An 18,972-nucleotide genomic window follows, 5' to 3' on the forward strand; every position below is an offset into this window, starting at 1 on the left:
ACAGCCAATCTTTCTCTTTTTCCCCCCCAAATGAGACGTGTTTTACAATTTGGTCTGAGCGCCTGTCATTGTTTTAACAGGCAAATGAGAGACGTTTTGTCTGGCTGCCGAAAATGTCACCTCAATGACGGGCTGAGGCTGTACGACTAAAGACTGCGCTGATTGGACAGCTTCCTTCCTATTTCTTCTTTAGTAAAATGAATAAATAAAGCTTCAAGAAAAAGGGAACATTCTTTCATTGACAGTTTTATTTCCTGAATGCTGTATTTTCCCCTGAACGAGCCTTTATTGTGGCCATACAGAGAGATTGTATATAAATGCACAGACAGTAAATATACCGGAGAGGCACAAACAACAATGCTGTACAGCCTGGTCAAATGTTACAATCCAACATGGGTAAAAACAGTCGAGACTATTTAGAACAACAATTGACTTGCAGTAAAGTCTGACATTAAATAAATTTGGCAAATATGTTACTTGTTGTCAGTGATTGGCTAAAAAAACTATTATATTCATGGAAATGCATTTTACACGTGAAGATGCTCACATATTTTTTTTTTTTTAAAAAGGGAATGTGCAAAATCAAAGTACTGTTATTGCTCTCCCCTGCAGCTGATCTCCCTTCGGGAGTGCGTCGCCGTGCGGGATCACTCCAGATGTTCAGTGTCCTCGGTAAACAGATCGGCCAGGTCAGCTACTGTCAGGACGGCAGCCTCAGAATGCTTCATGGCTGTGCTGGTGTGACTACATTTGACACAAAACCATTTATCATCAGTTTCTGCTAGGATACCTTACAGTCGTCAGTGCTGTTTTGAATTTAAGACACCTCTTTTCCGCTGTCTTCAGCATCGCTTGCATTCTCTCCTCGATGGTGGATTTGATCAGGAACCTGTGTACAAACGTGGGCCTGTTGGACAGAGACAACAAATCAAGCACAGACTCAGCCACGAGAGAGTAGCTTGGCTTTATTTGCTGAACAATATAACATAATCTGCGCCATGTCTGAGTTCACTACATAACTCAAAGGCATTTTGAGTTTGCGCACTGACGAGGGTCACTTTCAGCACCATTTATGTCTCACTCGAGCCCAGTTTGACAACCTGCTGACCCGCATCTCCTACCAGGACAACTGAAGGCGCCCCAATTCAGCTGAAGAGCGTCTGTCCATCTGTCTCGGGTCAGTGGGCAGCGTTCAGGAGGCTTGATGTTAACATTTATCGGTGATAAGAAGGAAAAATATCTTCGGCCTGACGGAAAATCCGCCACTAGATCACATCGCGGGGTTTCTCTGATTGGTTGACGCTCCGTGTCCCGCTGCAAAAGTTCAGATTTTCCAACTCTAGTATCGCCGTGAAGCCAAACGGGTAACACCAAACGCACGGAAAGCTTCTAAACACACAGGACAAGACGCGCGTGATGCACTGCAAGACGTATCGAAGCCCCTAGAATATGGCAAGCTGATTAGGCCAATTATCGTCCGTACAATAACGCGCAGTTCCAACCCGTATTTACGCAAGCGCGGTGACACAACCAGGAGGTCCCTGATCGTTGGGGAATAGCAGAAAGAAGATGCACCTTCCTTTCTGATCCTGTCTAAATCCTGCTTAGTTCAATAATAAAGTCTGATATTACACAAAACTCACTCTGCTTGTTCTCCCTACTTATGCCCTTGGTGCAGAAGATAAATGAAATCTTTAACAGAAATGTCTTTCTGCCTTTCCCCAACGATCAGGGACCTCCTGGTTGTGTCTGGTGCTGCAGTGTATTGGGTAAAACACCTTTAAATCTAGTGGCTGAGCACATAAAAGACAACCTCCTGATAATATATATGCAAAAAACACCACCAAACGTTATTAACGCCACCGCACCTATTTTACGCGGTGACGTAAAAAATGCGCGCTCGCGTAAAATACGGGTTGGAACTGCGCGTTATTGTACGGACGATAATTGGCCTAATTGGCTTGCCATACTAGAGGCGCGTCCACCATAGACTTTGCATGTAAACCAGATGCCCGTCTGAAGGCAGCATTTTTCTACATTTTACAATTATGCACTACTTTGGTGGATATTTCAAATAAAATCCCACTAAAATACTCTGATGCTTATGGTTGTAGCCAGGAAAATGGCAAAAAAATTTAAACCAATTAAGTACTTTTGCAAATCGCTGAAAAAGTTAAATTGATAGCTTGAATTTAAATGCGTAAAAGACATTAATGAAAAGTTCCAGGTGATTTTTAACTCGCATATCAGTGACGCCATCAGTGATGTGTCAGTACAATATTACAGAACTTGGTGCAGAAGACCAACAAATTTGCATTTTGACTCCTATTCAGATAAAGAAAACTGGTGTTACAGCTCTGGATGTGTGCTTTGCGTAATACTGTGAATGTGTACTACGGTCAAACCATGATCATTCGTAGCTGTTATAAGAAAGCGTCACATTTCAATTTTAAAATTGTCACACGCTAACAGAGGAAAATCTAAATTGGTGATTTTCTTCCTCTCTAACTGTGAGGCGTGGCTTCCTGTCGCCTACTTTGTTTGGCCAATCCGGTGCACCCTCCCAATGGCCTGGAGTTCGTGGGCTGGGTTGAGGATCGGTTCGACCAGCAACACGTGGGTCGCTTCGATGATATTCAGCCCGTTGGAGCCCGTGTGGAGAGGGAGGAGCAGAATGTTGATCTTCTCATCGTACTTGAAGGAACTAAGGTTCTCCTGAAGACACCCAAGAAATATAATAAGTGAATACACTGATTACAAAGAAAGATAAATACAAAGATGGTTTTTATCACAATCCTAAAGGCTTTCTGAAACTAGTTGACCTGAAATTTATGAATTCCATTGATTTGTGAAAACTCCAAGTTATTGTCCAGCAAGGCCTTGGCGATGATGTCCAGGACACTCAGCCACTGTTCACAAGAGACGAGGAAACACTGCAGATCACGTCCAAACTCACTATAACTAAAAATCACAATCATACGGCTCATTTACTGTTGAAAAGACAAGACACTTGGCTCCGGGATCATTCATCTGAATCTTCTTTAATGTCCTCACAACTGCCTCCACTTTGGTAGAGTGGCTTCCCTGCAACGAACCGAAAGACAAACTCACTGTTAAAAAAAAAGAAAAAAAAGTTAACCCGTTTCGATAAAAATGGCATTGTTGACCAACCTTGACGGGTATGTCTTGGTCGTGGCAGGACGACTGGGTAGTGAATACGTAGGAGATCTCTGTGTGGGAAGTCGTCTGCCTACAAATGGCACACTTGATGGCACGCCGCCTTGAGCCCACGCTGTACTGCTCCACGATGATGGCGATGCACTCGTTACAAAAGCAGTGGCCGCAAGTCAACACAGCCCACTGGAGGAGAGAGTATTTGGAGATGCTAAAAGAGTTTTAAGTTTTAAACCGGATCAAGGTGCAGCCGTTTTTCACTTCTGCTTTTCTGCACGTTTACTTTACTCGCTGCTAACAGTCTTATCGGAGTGTTCTTCTGACATTACACTAAAATCTAAGTAAATGATGCTATAAATAAAAGTAATAACAGCAACATAAATACAACTTTTGATTGGTGTTCATGGGGCTATTGGTGAAAAGTGTGGCTCTTCTATTCATTCTGCACAAAACTTGTGAAATGTGAAGTCTCCACTCGACACTCACCTCCTGTCCCAGGGGTCGAGCGCAGATGGGGCACGGCTCTGGGTTCAGCCCTCCTGTGGACTTGTCCTGTGACTTGTATACAAAATTCATACAACAGGCTACATTAAACGGTTTGTGGCTATTCCAAACGATCTAAAAAAATGTTTCTAGTCATAATAAATACCTTTTCCAAATTAGTTAGATAGAGGAACTGTCCAAGCTTCTTTTGGAGTTGAGACTTGGCCACGGCCTGGTCGTTGAGGAGTTTCACTCGGTTTTGCTCCACCTGAGAGGAAAACAATGGCGAGCACAAATGTTGAGCTGAAATATTCCAACTTGACCAGCCTAGAAAACAGCTTTGTAATCTATGGACAAAGCAATATGGATGCACAAATTGTTAACGCACGGCTCACTAAGGCTGTGGCGTACATAGAACTGAAGACATTTAGATGAGACAGATTGTGAAAAAGGCCAAAACCATCAGAGCAAGCAGAGGCAATCCTCTTTTAGAGGAATTTGTTCTACCTCCATCAGGATGAAGGCACAGGGTGCAATCACTACAAATAGTCTTTTGTCCCAAGTGCCATCAAAGCTCTTAAACAAATTTGATCAAACATGGCACTTTTAGAACATTTTAGAACATTTAACGGTTTTATTCCTTGTTGTTGAGTGTGAAAATATCTACTTAAAAGTAATAAAAACCTCCCTGTTTTTAAGCCGATCGTTTAAGATGAAGGCAGGATTGTGTGTTAGAGATACTGAGCTGAATCACGACATTCCTGAAACAGGATGGCTCTGCCACACAATTCAATGAAAGGAAATATAAACTGCTACACTAACACCTTAACTTTTACCAAAATTATATCCTAATGAGACAGTTTCAAATATTAGTTACGAAGTCTATCACCGTCATTTACTCACTTCGTGCGGTTCGATAATGTGCAGCAGTTTGGGCTTTGGCTCATCAGGCAGACGAACACGCAGCCGTTCAGTAGCCATGCCCAACTCATCAATGGCCGACACATGATTACGCAGCACCATCCAGTACTCATGCAACACCTGAAATAAGATCGAAGAAATCTGCTATTCAACTTAAAGAAGTACAGGTTTAGAAACAAGCAAGTATGAAAACCTTTTAGATTTTCAGCTTTTCTGGATAAGCAGACAGAAAACCTTCTTCTTCAGTTCCTAAATTGTAAGTCTGCATGCTTACTTTATACTCCTTCTTCCAGTTCTCAAACAGCTCCATGAAAGTGTTGCCCTCCTCCACCATCTCCGGGTCCATGCGTTTAGCTTTGGCGAAAGACAGGATGGCCTTCAGAGTGCGCTCGGTCTCGCTGGCCGCCCACAGGCCGCGGCTGGTGGTGGGGAGGCGGTCGTCCACCAGGCCCTCCTCATCCTCGATCATCTCTTCAAAGATGGCCGTCTGGCCTTTCACCCTTGAGGACAGAATTTCTTTCCATCACTTAGGGTGTTCGGGTTTAATGAGAGCTGGAAAAACCTACAACGCCGGCTTACTTACGTGTGAGCAAACAACTTGGACTCATAATCAGTGAAAAGCTCGTCTGCTTTACAAAACACACAGCTGGGATATAAAAAGAGTCAAGATACAGTTTATGACATTTAAAAGGCCTCTCTGTTACAACCTCAGCGCAAATGTACATATTGCAGAGTACCGTGAGTAAAGCGATGAAATGCTGATGATGGCCTTAAATGCTGCTAACTTACTTATTGAGAGGCAGTCGCATCGGCCTAAGGTGGCAAATGGTGGCTTCTTCTATCACTTCCTTAGAAGCCGGGCCCTCCAGGCTCTTCACTGCATCCCGCACAGTCTTTTGTGACTTCATCAGGTCCTGCATCTGTGTGGTGAGCAGGAACTGCAGGCCACAAGCATCCCGGAACCTGCAGGAAACCCAACAGGTCAGAATGAAAGCTGACGACGGGTGGCAACTTTCCACACGAGATGCTGTACTTGTCCGCCATGGAGAGCTTGTTGGACTGCTGCTTGTAGCTCGACGTTAGCTCGTTCTTCACACGGGACACCAGATCTTCATCAGTGGAACAGCGGCTTGTCCTCTGGATGACTTCCAACCACCAGGGGGAGTTCAAGTTCACCTGGGGATTAAAAAGGTACGGAAATCTCTCAGGGATTGCAAGCATGTGGGAATAAGTCTATTTCATCTTCACAGCAATTAATTCTGTTCAAGATTTTAAATACACGACTGTGTTCCTAAGTAATAGTCACAGAAATATTTTCTAACATTTAATTTAACCAAAAAGAGAGAACGTAAATGGTAGATTAATAGTGCAAAAAGGTTTGTATTAGTGTCAATGAAAAGTCAACCTTTATGCTAACTAATTACTGTAAAAAATAGCTTTGGGTTTTGTCTGTAAAACATCATCTAATGTTGAAAAAGAAAGTGGAAGCAACATTTTTCTGACCCAACTGAGTCTGAGGGAAACCTATAGAATATAAAGCAAATGGAACTATTAAAACACTTATTATTAGTTTAAACACAGTTATGACTCAACATATTTAAACCTTAGAAGTTGGCCTGAAATTGTAGCTTTTCTGGATATATTCAATATTTTTTGTACAGTTTAATAAAAAAATTGCGAATAGTTTTTTCCACAACAATATATGTTTCTGTCCTAATGGCTCATCTTCTTCATATTAAAAAAAAATTGGGCTTATTAAATAGTTTTCTGTAGTGTATCAACAATGACTTTGAATTAAAAAAAAACCCAAAGACATCATATACATCTGACCGCTTTCCAAAATATAAGGGCTATTTCTCACTTTCCGCTTCAGCTCTTTGATGTTCTGCAGCACAGGCTGCAGGGCCTGATGGGCGTCGGCCACCTCCGAGTCATACTTGGTCATGTAATGCTGCCGCAGCTGCTCGGCCTACGGACACAGAAACGTTCGAAAAGGGAAACAAACTTGGAACGGTTTTACTCAACGACGTTTCTATCCAAAATCCACAACAGTACACTTCCTGTTGTCACACATCTGCTCCTTGTACCTCTTCGCCGAGTCTGTCGTCTCTGAGCGTTGGAGGGATCCCAGGATGCTTTGCACTGAGCAGCTCCATTAAGTTGTGGGTGGCATGCAGCCTCTGTTTTGAATCAATGGTAAAAAACAAACTTAAATCTTAAACTCTTTTGCCTTGCAACAGTAGTTTTACCCCTAACCAACTTTTCTGCAGTTTTTGTCTCCTTATAAAGTTCTACTTATTGTTTGGGTGTGTTTAGATACACCAACAGAGTAGAACATGGTTGCAAAGTAGAAGGACAATTAAACATGTTTTTTTTTTTTTTTGCTTCAGTGTTTTTTAATGCATTTAGACATTCTGTGGGAACAGAAGTGCAAAAGAGGGTGAAAGAACCAAAATGAGCTCACATACCTGTAATGAATCCGTTTTCAGCCGGCCTTTGTGCTCCTCCGATGAACGCAGAACTTCTCTATACATCTCCACAGCCTCTACAAACTCACCTGCGGGTGACAAAGGAAGCATTTATCCTTAGAGTCTCTTGTCTGCGGCAGGTTGGGTTAACGAGACGGGACTATAGGAAGAACCTCGGTGTAGAGAGAGCAGACACCGCCTCGGTGAGAGGGTCTCCAACAGAACACATCGGTACAAAAGGCGAGGAGAAACAAAGACGAGGCCGCGGGTTTTGTTTTGATCTTATTCCCATGGGAAACAGGGGAGCGTGGAGCATAGCAGAAAGGGTTCTTGTACCTCTGATGATGTGGATGCCAGCCAAACCATTGAGTGCGCACACCAGCTGCCTGTGGGCCTCTTCGCACTCCACTCGACATTTCTTCTGCAAGGACTTGAGGAGCTCCTCCATTGTCATGGTGCTGAATGAGAAGAAATGTGCCTTAATCTCTTAGTGCAAATTACACTGACCGGGTGAGCTTAAAATAAACACAACAGTAAGTATAATGCTTGAACATAGGGTGCATTACCTTCCTGGTTTACTCTACTTAGTCTAGAAGGGTTAGTAATTAGCGGCTGCAGCTGACGTAAGAGAAAAGCTCTCGCATTTACCTTTTCTGCAGGGGCAGGAACTCCCCCCTCACCGCCTGCGGATGGCAGCAGGCCTGGCGCAGCCTCAGCAGGGGGTACAGGATGGTGTTGACGGTGCGGCGGTCGAGGCTGCCCAGCTTCAGGCTCCAGTCGGAGATTTTCCTGAGTTTGACCAAAGCATCCTGGGAGCAGACCTCGTGCTGGCGGTGGTAGAAGTGACCCTCAACGGGAGAAAAGTGAAGCCAGTGCACCTCCTCTGTCTGAGGGGGAATCTGAATCTAAGGAAACGAATAACACACAGAGCAAGGTGGGTTGTTCCTTCTTTGAAGACTTATTTGATGCCAAATGCTCTTAAAGGGCTTTTTATATCCTACCTGATCAATGACATCCTTTTTGGCCGACCGCCACAATATCTGAGCAATCACATGGTAGAGAGGCTCCGTGTTTCCGCGGCGGTAAGGGCGATAAAGCAGTCGGTCCCACCAGTGTTTAACCCAGTATGGATCCACGCCGAGGAAAAGCATCAGGCCGTACAGATCTACAAAACACCATCACTTCAGCTCGCCGGTCAAAATCACTAATTAGTGGATTGGTGTCTGTGCTCATCCAACACAAATGTTACCTTCTAAGCCTCTTTGGACGGGAGTGCCACTGACGCACCATCGGTTGACAGAGGCGAGACGGAGAGCCATTTCTGCAGCCTGGCGGCAAAGACACAATGCGAACCAATCGACGTGGCTCTGAATAACGGGGAAAAACGAGAACAAAGATATCGGACGCAACGCCTGAACGGGACGCCGACTCACCTTGGCGGTGGGACACTCGATCATCTGGGCCTCGTCCAGGCAGATGCGCCACCACTCCACAGCCACCAGGGGGCTGGGAACCGCCATGTAGCGCTTCTGGTTGCGGAAGCGCCGGCCGTCTTTGCTGTTGCTGTGAGGAATGTCGACGTAGTTGAGCTCGGAGCGAAGCACGTCGTAGGTGGTGATGACCACGTCCTGCTCGGCGAGCATACGAGGCTGGATGAACCCGTGCTTCTTCACCCCCTGGTATACCTGAGAGGGAGACGGATGGATGGAGTGTTTAGTATGTAGAGAGCAAAGAAGGGGAACATTTATTTATTTTTTAGAAATACAACTGGGAAATGTGCGGCACACATTTGTATTCATCCCCCTTCATGTTAGTACGCCTAAGTTAAATCGAACGAATGAAGGCTTAAACCTAACAATCTAGAACATTAGAGAACAAACAGCTTCATGAAGACCAAGGAGCAGTGTTGTATAGTAACAAAGTAAAAATACTTCACTACTGTACTTAAGTATATTTTGGAGTACTTTATACTTTTCTCGAGTATAACATTTTTTGATAACTTTTACTTCACTATATTTCTGAATTTAATTGCATACTTTTACTTCAATACATTTCCAATGTTTGCTTTAGTTACTCGTTACAAAAAGAGTAACTAAACCATGTTCTTAGTATACACCCCCTAGTCTAAATTTTGCCTGCACTTGGTTGTGTACAATTTTAAAGTGCATAGTACTGACCTTACTTGAAGAAGGAAAACTGAAAGCTTACAAAAAGGTTGTATTTTCTATTTAAACTTGGTCTAAATTTCTCCAGCACTTGGTCATTTACATTATTTTAAGTGAATTTGACTTTCTAAGTTTACCAAAATCTAAAAAATGTCATTCAAACTGCATTTGCTTTGTTTTACTTTTTACTTATACTTTTTATTATATTACTTGAGTACGTCTATTTTTACAGTAATTGTCATACTTAAGTACAAGACATTTCAGATACTTTAAGACTTTTACTCAAGTAACATTTCAGTCAGTGACTTGGACTTTTATCAAAGTCATATTTTAGAGAGGTACCTATACTTTTACTTGACTCTGAGATTTCAGTACTTTATACAACACTGCCAAGGAGCACAGCCGACATATCAGGGAGCAGATTCTTCGAGACGTTTAAAGAAGGTAGGGATATATACAGTTTCCCAAGCGCTAAACATGTCCCAGAGCGCTGCTGAAACGGTCATCCAAGCTGATGAGAAGCTGTTTGAGTCTGCAAAACACTAAGGTTCATGTTCCAGCAGGAAAACCACCTTAAACGGCCAGAGCTACAATGGAACATGAACAAAGCTGATTCATGTGTTAGAATGTCCTAGTCAAAGTCTAAACCACAACCCATGGCATAACCCTGAAAAGAGATGTTTAGAGAATCAGTGTTTACAGATGAAGAGCCGCAAGACCTTTTTGGCAAGGAACGATCAACAAATATTTCAGGCTCTAAGTGTGCAAAGCTGGTAGAGAGATGCCTCAAAAGACGGTAATTGTTGCCAAAGTTAGTCGCACAGTTTCAGTGACACAGAGGAGCTGAACACAAATCCACACCGCACCTTTCAGATTTAGTTGTTAAAAATAGTTTGAAAGTGGCACATCATTTTCTTTCCACTTTACAACTAAAACTACTTTGTTCTAGCCTCGTGAGACCATCCTGATCTCGCGAGCTTTCAAGGTTTCACTCGCAGATCAGTCTGGCTACTCTCCGTTAAAGAAAATTTGGAGCCGTTCACCAAACGAACGTCCAATCAGCGTTGGCTTTGAGGCGGGTTGAGGTGTGACGCAACGGGAAGCGCGGCAGTTCAGTCTAAAGAACATGGCGGCTTCAGCCGATGAAACTAGCGTTAGCGTGGCTATCGAGCAAGTTTTATCGGAATTACAGAGTATTTCTTTGCTGAGCTAACGAGCCTTTACCTGCAGCAGCAAGAGTAGCTTGGCTTGTGGTTGTGTTTTCCTCGTCGCTCGTAACAGAGCGACGACGAATCATGTTGACGAGTACGTCATATGCTTCGTTGATCTGATTGGTTTATTTGGCTTGTCTATCACCAACATAGGCCAATCAGCTAACCAGTATTTTCGCCCCTTCCCAAAATTACTTCAACGGAAGGTTTCCAGATGGATATGCGGAGCAAATCTATCTGGCGGAGTCAGGTAAACTTTGTTGTGGGTCATCGTGTAAAACGGTGGTAGGAATGAATTTAATTCTGCTTCTCTAAGCTTTAAATGTGCAGAACTGACTGTGATCCTGCGTGTGTCTCGGCTCACCAGGACCCGCAGGGAGGAGGATCTGATGTGCCGGTTGATCTCTTCCACCCACTGGTGGCAGATGGAGCTGGGGGAAATGATGAGCGTGGCACCAGTGGACACTGGCTTCATAGCAACCAGGCAGTGAGGGCAGTAGAAGGGGGTTGTCGTAAGGCTTTCCTCCTTATAGTTTACGCAGTCTGCGTGCTGCCACAGCTGACAGTTCATACACTGCACACGCGCCTTGTAGTCAATAACGCCCAGCTCTCCACAAATGCACTCGAAGCGATAATCCAGGGTGTTGAACGGGACTACAGACGCTCTGGTGGGGGTTTCCGTCTCATCCTGGGAATCTGTCTGTGAGGATTCCCCTTTTTCTTCAGGCAGATCATCCATCCTGGGAACGTCCTGTGTGTCTGACTCATTTTTACCCCGAGATGTCTGCAAAGACTCCATCACGCCATCTGCCTCGTTCAAACCTCCCTCCCATTGCTTTCTTTCCGTTTCGCACCAGTCAGAGGCGGGGCTCAGATCTCTCGGGTCGTCTGAGAGGGAGTGTTGCAGCGCTGCCTCTGCTTTCTCTTTTGCTCGTCTCTGGAACGTTTTCCTGGGCGTGCTCTCTGCAGTTTTGAAAAGCTGAAAAGATAAATGCATATTAAAGCGGGAGACCAACACAAGCGACTGATCGCAGCATCGGTTTCTTCACACAGCAGTCATGGATCCTTACAGACTTGGATGCTGCTGCCAAGATTTTCTTTGTCTCTTTGTAGTTCTTCCCCAGCCTGAAGGAGCCTGCCAAGCCTCGGCCCTTTACGCGGTCCACCATGCCTTCGCTTATCAGCTTCGCCAGCGTCTTCTTGATGTGATTGCGGTTCTTCGCGAGGTCGTAGCCGTAAGTGGCCCGGATGTAGGCGAACACGGCGTTGATGGAGGCTCCTTTGCCGGTTCGCATTTCCTTTATAGCATTTAGTAGCATCACACGCACAGCTGCAGGAAAAACAACAGCGTCTGAATACGTGTGAAACCAACGTTCAGCGTTTAGGTGCGTCAGAGAGAACGGGGAGCCATACTTGGGTGGGATGTTTTGGTTTTTGGCTGAGCTTCGGACTTGACGCGTGTCGCTTTCTCTTCTAAAGGACGGGGAGGAACAAAGTAATTCACAGATTTTCCCTGCAATGAGCAGAAGAGTAACCTATTATGAAAAACATGCAATTTTTATAGCATCAAATTCATAAAGATAACGGCATGCGACAGATCCACACCACAGGCAACGTGAGGGCCTCCTGCTCCAGATTCTGCCGAGTATGAAACAGGATGAGCGCCAAAACCTCCACAGTTTTTCCGAGCCCCATCTCATCAGCCAGGATCCCACCGGGCCACTCGATACCGGCCAGCGGGAACTCTCGAATTAAGCTAAATTGAAAGAAAAAAATAAAATAAAGATTTATCATTAGAAATGACTCAAAGCTGAGAACTATACAACTATGCTGTCAAATAGAAGAAAACATCAGAACCGGCTCTTCTACACAGCCTCTTATGCACTTCCCTCCTTACACCGCACAGTCCTAGAGGTCGTCTCTCTCTCAGGGTCAATTATTGGAACGACTCCAATAATTTTTTTTTATTAAAGCACATAAAAAGAAGTTACTTAAAAAAATTGTTTCCATGTTTAGAGAAGTACCTCATTGCCTGGCGGCAGATTTTATTTTTCTGCAAAAGCTATTAATTGATTTACCTCTTGATTTATTTATTTGTAAAAAATGACATAGAAAAATAACCCTGTTCAAACTGTAGCGCTACCTTCGCTTCACAGTTTAGCTAAATATGACACTAAAAGGCTCCAAAACTGGAGGAAGCCCTCTACAGCTCCGCCACTCAATAAAGTTTATGTTGAGCTATACCACCACCTGCTGGTGAGCGGTGGTATGTGCATGGACTCCACCTAAGAAAGTCTCCAGCTTTTCTAGTTTGAGTGGCAGTGAGTTTTATTGAGGAAGACAGCGAACAGGAAAAAAAAAAAAACTGTGTTTCCATATCTGCTGGCTCGGATTTCTAATGAAGCGGCTCTAGTTTACCTCTAAAGGCGCACCTAGATGTCTGCGCCGACTAGAATTTTAACAAAACAATCCCAGCACTGCTACAAATAAAACTACACAAAGGGAAAGCACTGAAATACAGCTGTAACCTAAGGCCATGTACATAAATGGGTTTGTTTCTATAACGTTCTGATTAACAAGGCTTTCAGACAAAGTGCTTCTTCAACAACGGGATACCACGGGTCCTTACCAGCCGGTAAAAGGATTATAGAACAACTTCTTGCCACATAAAGTCACCAACTCTCTCCAGAGGAGATGCAAGGAGTGCTCTACAAACAAAAACAGAAAATACATCATAATCCTCATAATTTAAAGCTTACGTGATCTCTACATCAATTAACAACCTTTAGTCTTTCTAAAAAAAGTTTTTCATCTTTGTAGCTATAATTCATAATGATTATAATCTGAAGTAGGGCAGCACAATATTAGCGAATCATGCAATGGCGATGATGTTGGTAAAAAAGGTGGTGATGATTTACCTTTAGGCGCATCGATTCTGTATTTCTCTCTCCTCAGCATCCAGTTGACCGCCTGGCTCTGATACGGCCTCAGGACGGGGATAAGGACCTGGTCCTGGACGTCATACGTTACATCCTGGTTCTTTTTCTGATGCTGGTGCCTCACGTAATCATAGAGCTCCTCCACGTTTTGCCTCTCCAGGTCCGTGTCACACTCCTCCTCCTCCTCGTTCTCTACAGGTTCTGGATCAGGAAAAGAAAGCGTCGAGGGGGGGCGGTTGTGAAGACGTCCGGGTTTATTCAGCAGCCGTTACAGATTGGGCCCAAGCCCCTACCGGGAATGATGAAGTCGTAGAAATATTCCATTAGTTTCTGCATCAGCTGATTCGCTTTCTTCAGACGAGCGTTTCCCTCGCTGAGGAAGTCTGGTTTTCCCAGCCCGGTTTCTAGCAAATAAATCCCCACCTGTCAAACAGAGACATCACACGGCTTTCACGTAACATGAAGGAAACGTCGTCATTCTCTCCTAAACATCAGCAAATCTGCAGATAATCCCCGGTTGTATTGAATTATTTCCATTAGCGCTTATCGGCTACATCCTAACACGTCGCCATACTCAATGAATTGTAATATAATAGAAAAGCAAATTTCGGTAACTCGGTTCACAGAGTGAAACCCATGATATGGATAAATCACACACAGACTGATGCTTTCAAGCCTTTTTCTGTTTACAGCGAATGAAAAAACAGCATTAAAATGCATTTTTAATACAGAAATGTGGGCTTGATGAAACGTAAACGTATGTCTCATACATGCTTAAAGGTTGTTATTTTCAAAAGGTACTTTGGATCCGGCCCACCACCCTCGCTGGGGGACATATTCTACTCCACCGAATACGACTGACCAACACAAAGCAGTGCATAATTGGGAAGGGGAACAAAGAACGAAGCACGATATCCAAAGGTTTTAGAGAATAATGAATCGGAAAGAGGCGTTTCTATTCACCCCCTGCTGTGTCACTACTATGAAGAAGCAGCTTTTGTTGCAACCGCAGCTTTACACGTCAAGAGACGGAGGCGTTTGCCCATTGTTATCTGCAAAACAGCTCAAGCGCAGTCAGATTGGATGGAGAGCGTCTGTAAACATCGTTTTTTAAGTCTTAATGAATCAGATTTAGGTAACGAGCTGTGACTAAATCATTCTAACTCATTAAAATGCTTCCATCTAGATCCCTTCACTGTAGCCCCTAACCCTATCTTTAGGGTTATTGTCGTGCTGGCTGGTGAAGCTACACCCCGTTTCCAGCTCTTCTGCAGCGTCTAAACAGGTTTTCTTCATAGATTCCAATAGTTTCACTCAGTCCATCTTCCCATTAACAACATGAAGAACACCCCCACAGCACGACGCTGCCACCATCGTGTTTCACAGTTGGAAAGGCGTGTTCGTGGTGACGTGCAGCGTTTGCCTTCAGCAACACAACAGTTCGCATGTAGCCCCAAAAGCTGACTCTTGGTCTCATCTGACCCACCCAACTTCTTCCACATGCCTGCTGTGTCTCTTGGGACTTGTTGTGGCTTCCCTCTAGCTGCTGTACTCCAAATACCAGATTTGTGGAGCGATCGACTGACAGTCGTTCTTCTAACAGAAAGGCAACTATTAGTTGAAGGAGAGATCAACCTTTGTTCTTATTTGTGTTGGTGGCCAAAAGAAATCCCAACAAAGTACGCTGAAGTTTGTGGCTGTAATGTGCACTGCAAAAAGGGAACTAAAAGTAAGCAACATTTTCTAGAAATTTGTGTAGTTTTCATTGATTTGAGCAGGTAAATAAGACCATTTGCCAATGGGATTAGTAGTTCTACCCCTAAAATAAGATATTTAGATATTCTGCACTTGAAATAAGTTGATGGAGATGCATTGTTCCTACTTTAAGTGCAAACATCTTATTCCATTGGCAAATAATCTTATTTACCTGCTCAAATCAAGAAATAATGCACTCATTTCAAGAATAATTTACCTAATTTTAGTTCCCTTTTTGCAGTGTGACAATATGTGGAAATCTTTAAGGGGTCTTGCAAGGCGCTGTACCTTAATCTCCTGCTCCTGCTCCTTCGTCTGGTGGCAGAGCTGCACCACCCTCCTCTTCTGCAGCCAGTTGAGGTCCTCGAATGGGATCCTGCTGAGGCTGCACTCGGCAGGACAGCCGTCGTCCTCGGGGCTCCACTGCAGCCCCGAGCTCTCGTCACAGCTGCTGTAACTCAGGCAGAGCTGCTCACCCACCCGGTGCAACGTAAAAGATTTCTGCTCGTAGTCCGAAGGCAGCAGAGCTGGCCTAACGCTGAACTCCCCGAGGAGCGCCTTCCAGACGTGGCCCAGCTTCAAAGCCGGGACCACAGAGAGCGCCAGAGAGGCGGAAGCAGAGGCGCCATCCGAGGACGCGCTCGGAAGTTCGTCCGGAAACTGAAGCGAACGAGCGCCGGCAGCCTCGCCGACGTCTTCGGCTGCAGAGAGGAAAGGGCAGCCGGCAGCAGGGCCCACTGAAAGGTAGGAGGAGGACGGAGTCTCGTCGTCTGCCTGGAGCGCTTCCTGCTTCCGGTCCTCCAGCATGTTCCATTCCAGCCTCCTTTTGGATTCTTCGTCCACCCTCACAGGAGGGGCCTTCCTTCTGCGGCTGCTCATCGTCAAAACCTTAAACGGTTAAAAGGGAATAGAAATACAAAACCGTTCACCTCGTACTACATGACAAGAACAAGCACAAAGAAGGAAACAAAGAAAATTGTTATATAAATATTATCTTATTTGATGACACAAAAGCTGAAAAAGAAATCTGTATAATAACAATATCCATACATGTTTATTATACTGATAGAAAAATGCAATAAATATCTGAAAGCTAAAAAGGGTTTAGAAGGGAAAATCCACAGAACTGAGATATTTTTTAGAATTTGGCTATATTATTGTAGATACCTCTTTCATTTAACAACAAAACTAACGACAGACTCTGATGTTGCTTTAAAAAAAAACGCTAAGCCAAAATATGTTGCCATCACAATGTGCAGTTTGGTGCCAGCAATTGTACACTATTTGATATTTTCTTTAATCCCAATACAAAAAGGGAATCATATTGTTAAATGTTACATACTGAAGTATTCTTGTATTCAGACTAAAGTCTGCTGTTTCTGAATGACAAAACACGCCGTATAGCGTATGTTTTACTAACTTTTTACTTCTTTGACTCTGTGGAAACATCAGCAGTCTCCTATGGTGTAGTTTGTCGGGGCGGCAGCTGATATGCAGCTGAGAGGAAGTGGTTAGATGGGCTCCTCAGGTGAGCCAGCTCTGTCCTAGGATGCCCAGTGATTGGAGACAGAAGGACTCTAGGTGGAAAAAAAACACAACATCACTGTTGGACAACGTCGCCCACCCCATGCATGGATTTGTTGCAGAGCTGGAGAGCTCCTTCAGTTACAGAACGCTGCGTCCTAGGTGCACAAAGGAGCGTTATCACCGATCCTTCCTCCCAGCTGCCTCTACAACCATCACCGCTCCCAACCAGTTAGGCTGTTTTCATCTCTGCGGTTTTTTTTTGCTATTATTTCATTTGACTTTTTTCTTAAATCACCCTACTCCAATGCCGATTTCTTCAGTCTGACAGTGTTATCTTTAATTGTAGCATATTTCTTTTCCTCACTGTATACCATCTTATACTTTTTTTTGTGTGTTTTTATATTTTTTACCCTTGTATAAGTCTGCATCCTTCCACTTGCCTTTCACTTTGCTGCCGATGCGCATGAATGTCGCTGATAAGGGACAATAAAGGATATTTATATTCTATTTCTGCCAGTATGTTGGCAACACATGCTATAAAATATAAACACATTTTGATTACATTAGGTTAATCTATTTTTTCCACACAGGTACTGACATAATACTTTTGTACCTTCTTAATTAATAACCATAAAACAATGTGTATTTAACACATGTGGGCATAATAAATGACATGCATCCACTTGGTATAATAAATTAGTAAGAACAGAATATTAACACTACCCGAGTTAATTCCCATGAGCTGGGAAGTTATTATCCAGCCTTACTCTGTTGTTAATAACGCTTCATATCTTAGATTTCTTTAAGACTCTTTAAGGCTGGAAATTAAATTTTACACAGAGGAAAATGACATCCCAGATCATTTTCAGGTCTCACGGCATAAAACAATTCAGATTAGATGACTGCGTGTCTTTCCCTGAGCATCATGGTTAAGTGATGCTGCACAAGAATGTCTTTCGTGCTTTGGACAAATTTTCTTCAATTCTGCTGCTTCTGGTAGAAGTTTTCTGAGATTTCCCGGCGTCACTTTTAACTACGAGACACTCCTCACTTTACCATGTCAACAAGAGGGGACATATGGGGGAAAAAACGCAAGTTCAATTCTTTTAAACCAAGATATTTAAGTAAACGACATGTTTGGCACCCTGGCATCAAATAAAAAACTGGCGTAAAGTAATGTTTTTTTTTTTTTTTTTACCCCCAACATCGCTTCTAATTTACTGCATTAACTAGCTTGTTTAACCAAATGCACAAGGCAGTTTGAGGATGTTCGCCACTGAAAGAGGCAGCCATGCTGCTGATACATAAACAATGCTACAGTGAGAGCACTTAACGCTGTGCATTTCATTATTTAACAGCATACCAGCATATTATGCTGATATGTTTACCTTCTTCTTCTATGACTGAGACAGAAGGCGCTTCATAATGAAGCAGGTCCTCACCAACGAGCAGCAACGGCGACAAAACAAACATCCACAGCGACGTTCACGTCCACCATTTTTAAATACAGGAAGTGACGTAAGAGGAAACGGAATGGTTTTGTAAGAAATAAAAACACAAAAGTTATCCTTTTAAACCAATGTATGTTTCGTTTTATTCTTCTTTTTTTCCATTAGTATGAGAAGGTAGCAATTTCTTGTATTTTGTTTTGTATTTTATGTATTTGTTTTGCTTTTAAGCCATGCTTCAAAGTAAAACAACAACAACAAAACATTTTTCACAATAAGAGACAGCCGTCTTTCAATTTCCATTGAAAAGTTTCGTTTTTGACCAAACAGTTTTGTATGCTATTTTCCTTTCGTTCCCTCATGTCGTACCCGGGTCTAGCCTTTTGTCCACCCACGCTTCCATTTTGTTGCTATATAACTTTATTGTTTGTTGAAATTAATCAGATTCCTGAACATTTAAGTTAGTAATAAAATATCAAAAACACATTTAGGCCTATAATTTATTCTAAAAGTGCAACATCATGTTACTATTATCCACCAGTATCAAGCTTTTAGGGATCAGTATTACTGGACAAGAACTAAGTTCAGTTCATTTACCATTTTGGCCATTCATCGATGGCCAAAATGGCACAATTACATAGGCAAATTTATGTGCTGTTAAATAAATTTACATTTGATAACATATGGGAAAGTTGATATACCTAGTGATTCAACGTGGTTATTTAAAATCGTGAAATAACCATTTTCATATGTCACAAATTAAAAACAATTAAAAATACATACACAAGATACACACATGCTGTGTCTGTGTGCACATATTTATTTATTTTTATGTGTATATGTGTATTTATATACATATGTAAATATGTAGACTATGCCCT

At 43.2% G+C, this 18,972-nt stretch overlaps 1 protein-coding gene across 1 annotated transcript; it reads right to left on the reverse strand.

Annotated features, from left to right (window-relative positions):
- Positions 1–228: 228 nt before the first annotated feature.
- Positions 229–18,160, reverse strand: shprh (SNF2 histone linker PHD RING helicase). The gene is made up of 31 exons (XM_021320993.2): positions 18,032–18,160; positions 16,537–16,693; positions 15,405–16,004; positions 13,655–13,784; positions 13,341–13,562; positions 13,052–13,130; positions 12,028–12,178; positions 11,836–11,935; positions 11,493–11,752; positions 10,787–11,401; positions 8,480–8,731; positions 8,296–8,374; positions 8,048–8,211; positions 7,695–7,951; positions 7,383–7,504; positions 7,047–7,135; positions 6,666–6,758; positions 6,440–6,547; positions 5,612–5,754; positions 5,368–5,541; positions 5,162–5,224; positions 4,853–5,078; positions 4,561–4,698; positions 3,824–3,925; positions 3,661–3,732; positions 3,172–3,360; positions 2,992–3,084; positions 2,823–2,909; positions 2,537–2,715; positions 827–907; positions 229–744 (listed from the first exon to the last, which is right to left on the reverse strand). Exons 3-31 carry the CDS (start codon positions 15,993–15,995, stop codon positions 648–650), a joined length of 4,956 nt encoding a protein of 1,651 aa, XP_021176668.2. The 5' UTR covers positions 15,996–16,004; positions 16,537–16,693; positions 18,032–18,160; the 3' UTR covers positions 229–647.
- Between the last annotated feature and the right edge of the window lie 812 nt (positions 18,161–18,972).

Source organism: Fundulus heteroclitus, chromosome 19 (genome assembly GCF_011125445.2).
Source record: "Fundulus heteroclitus isolate FHET01 chromosome 19, MU-UCD_Fhet_4.1, whole genome shotgun sequence".
NCBI classification, from domain to species: domain Eukaryota; kingdom Metazoa; phylum Chordata; class Actinopteri; order Cyprinodontiformes; family Fundulidae; genus Fundulus; species Fundulus heteroclitus.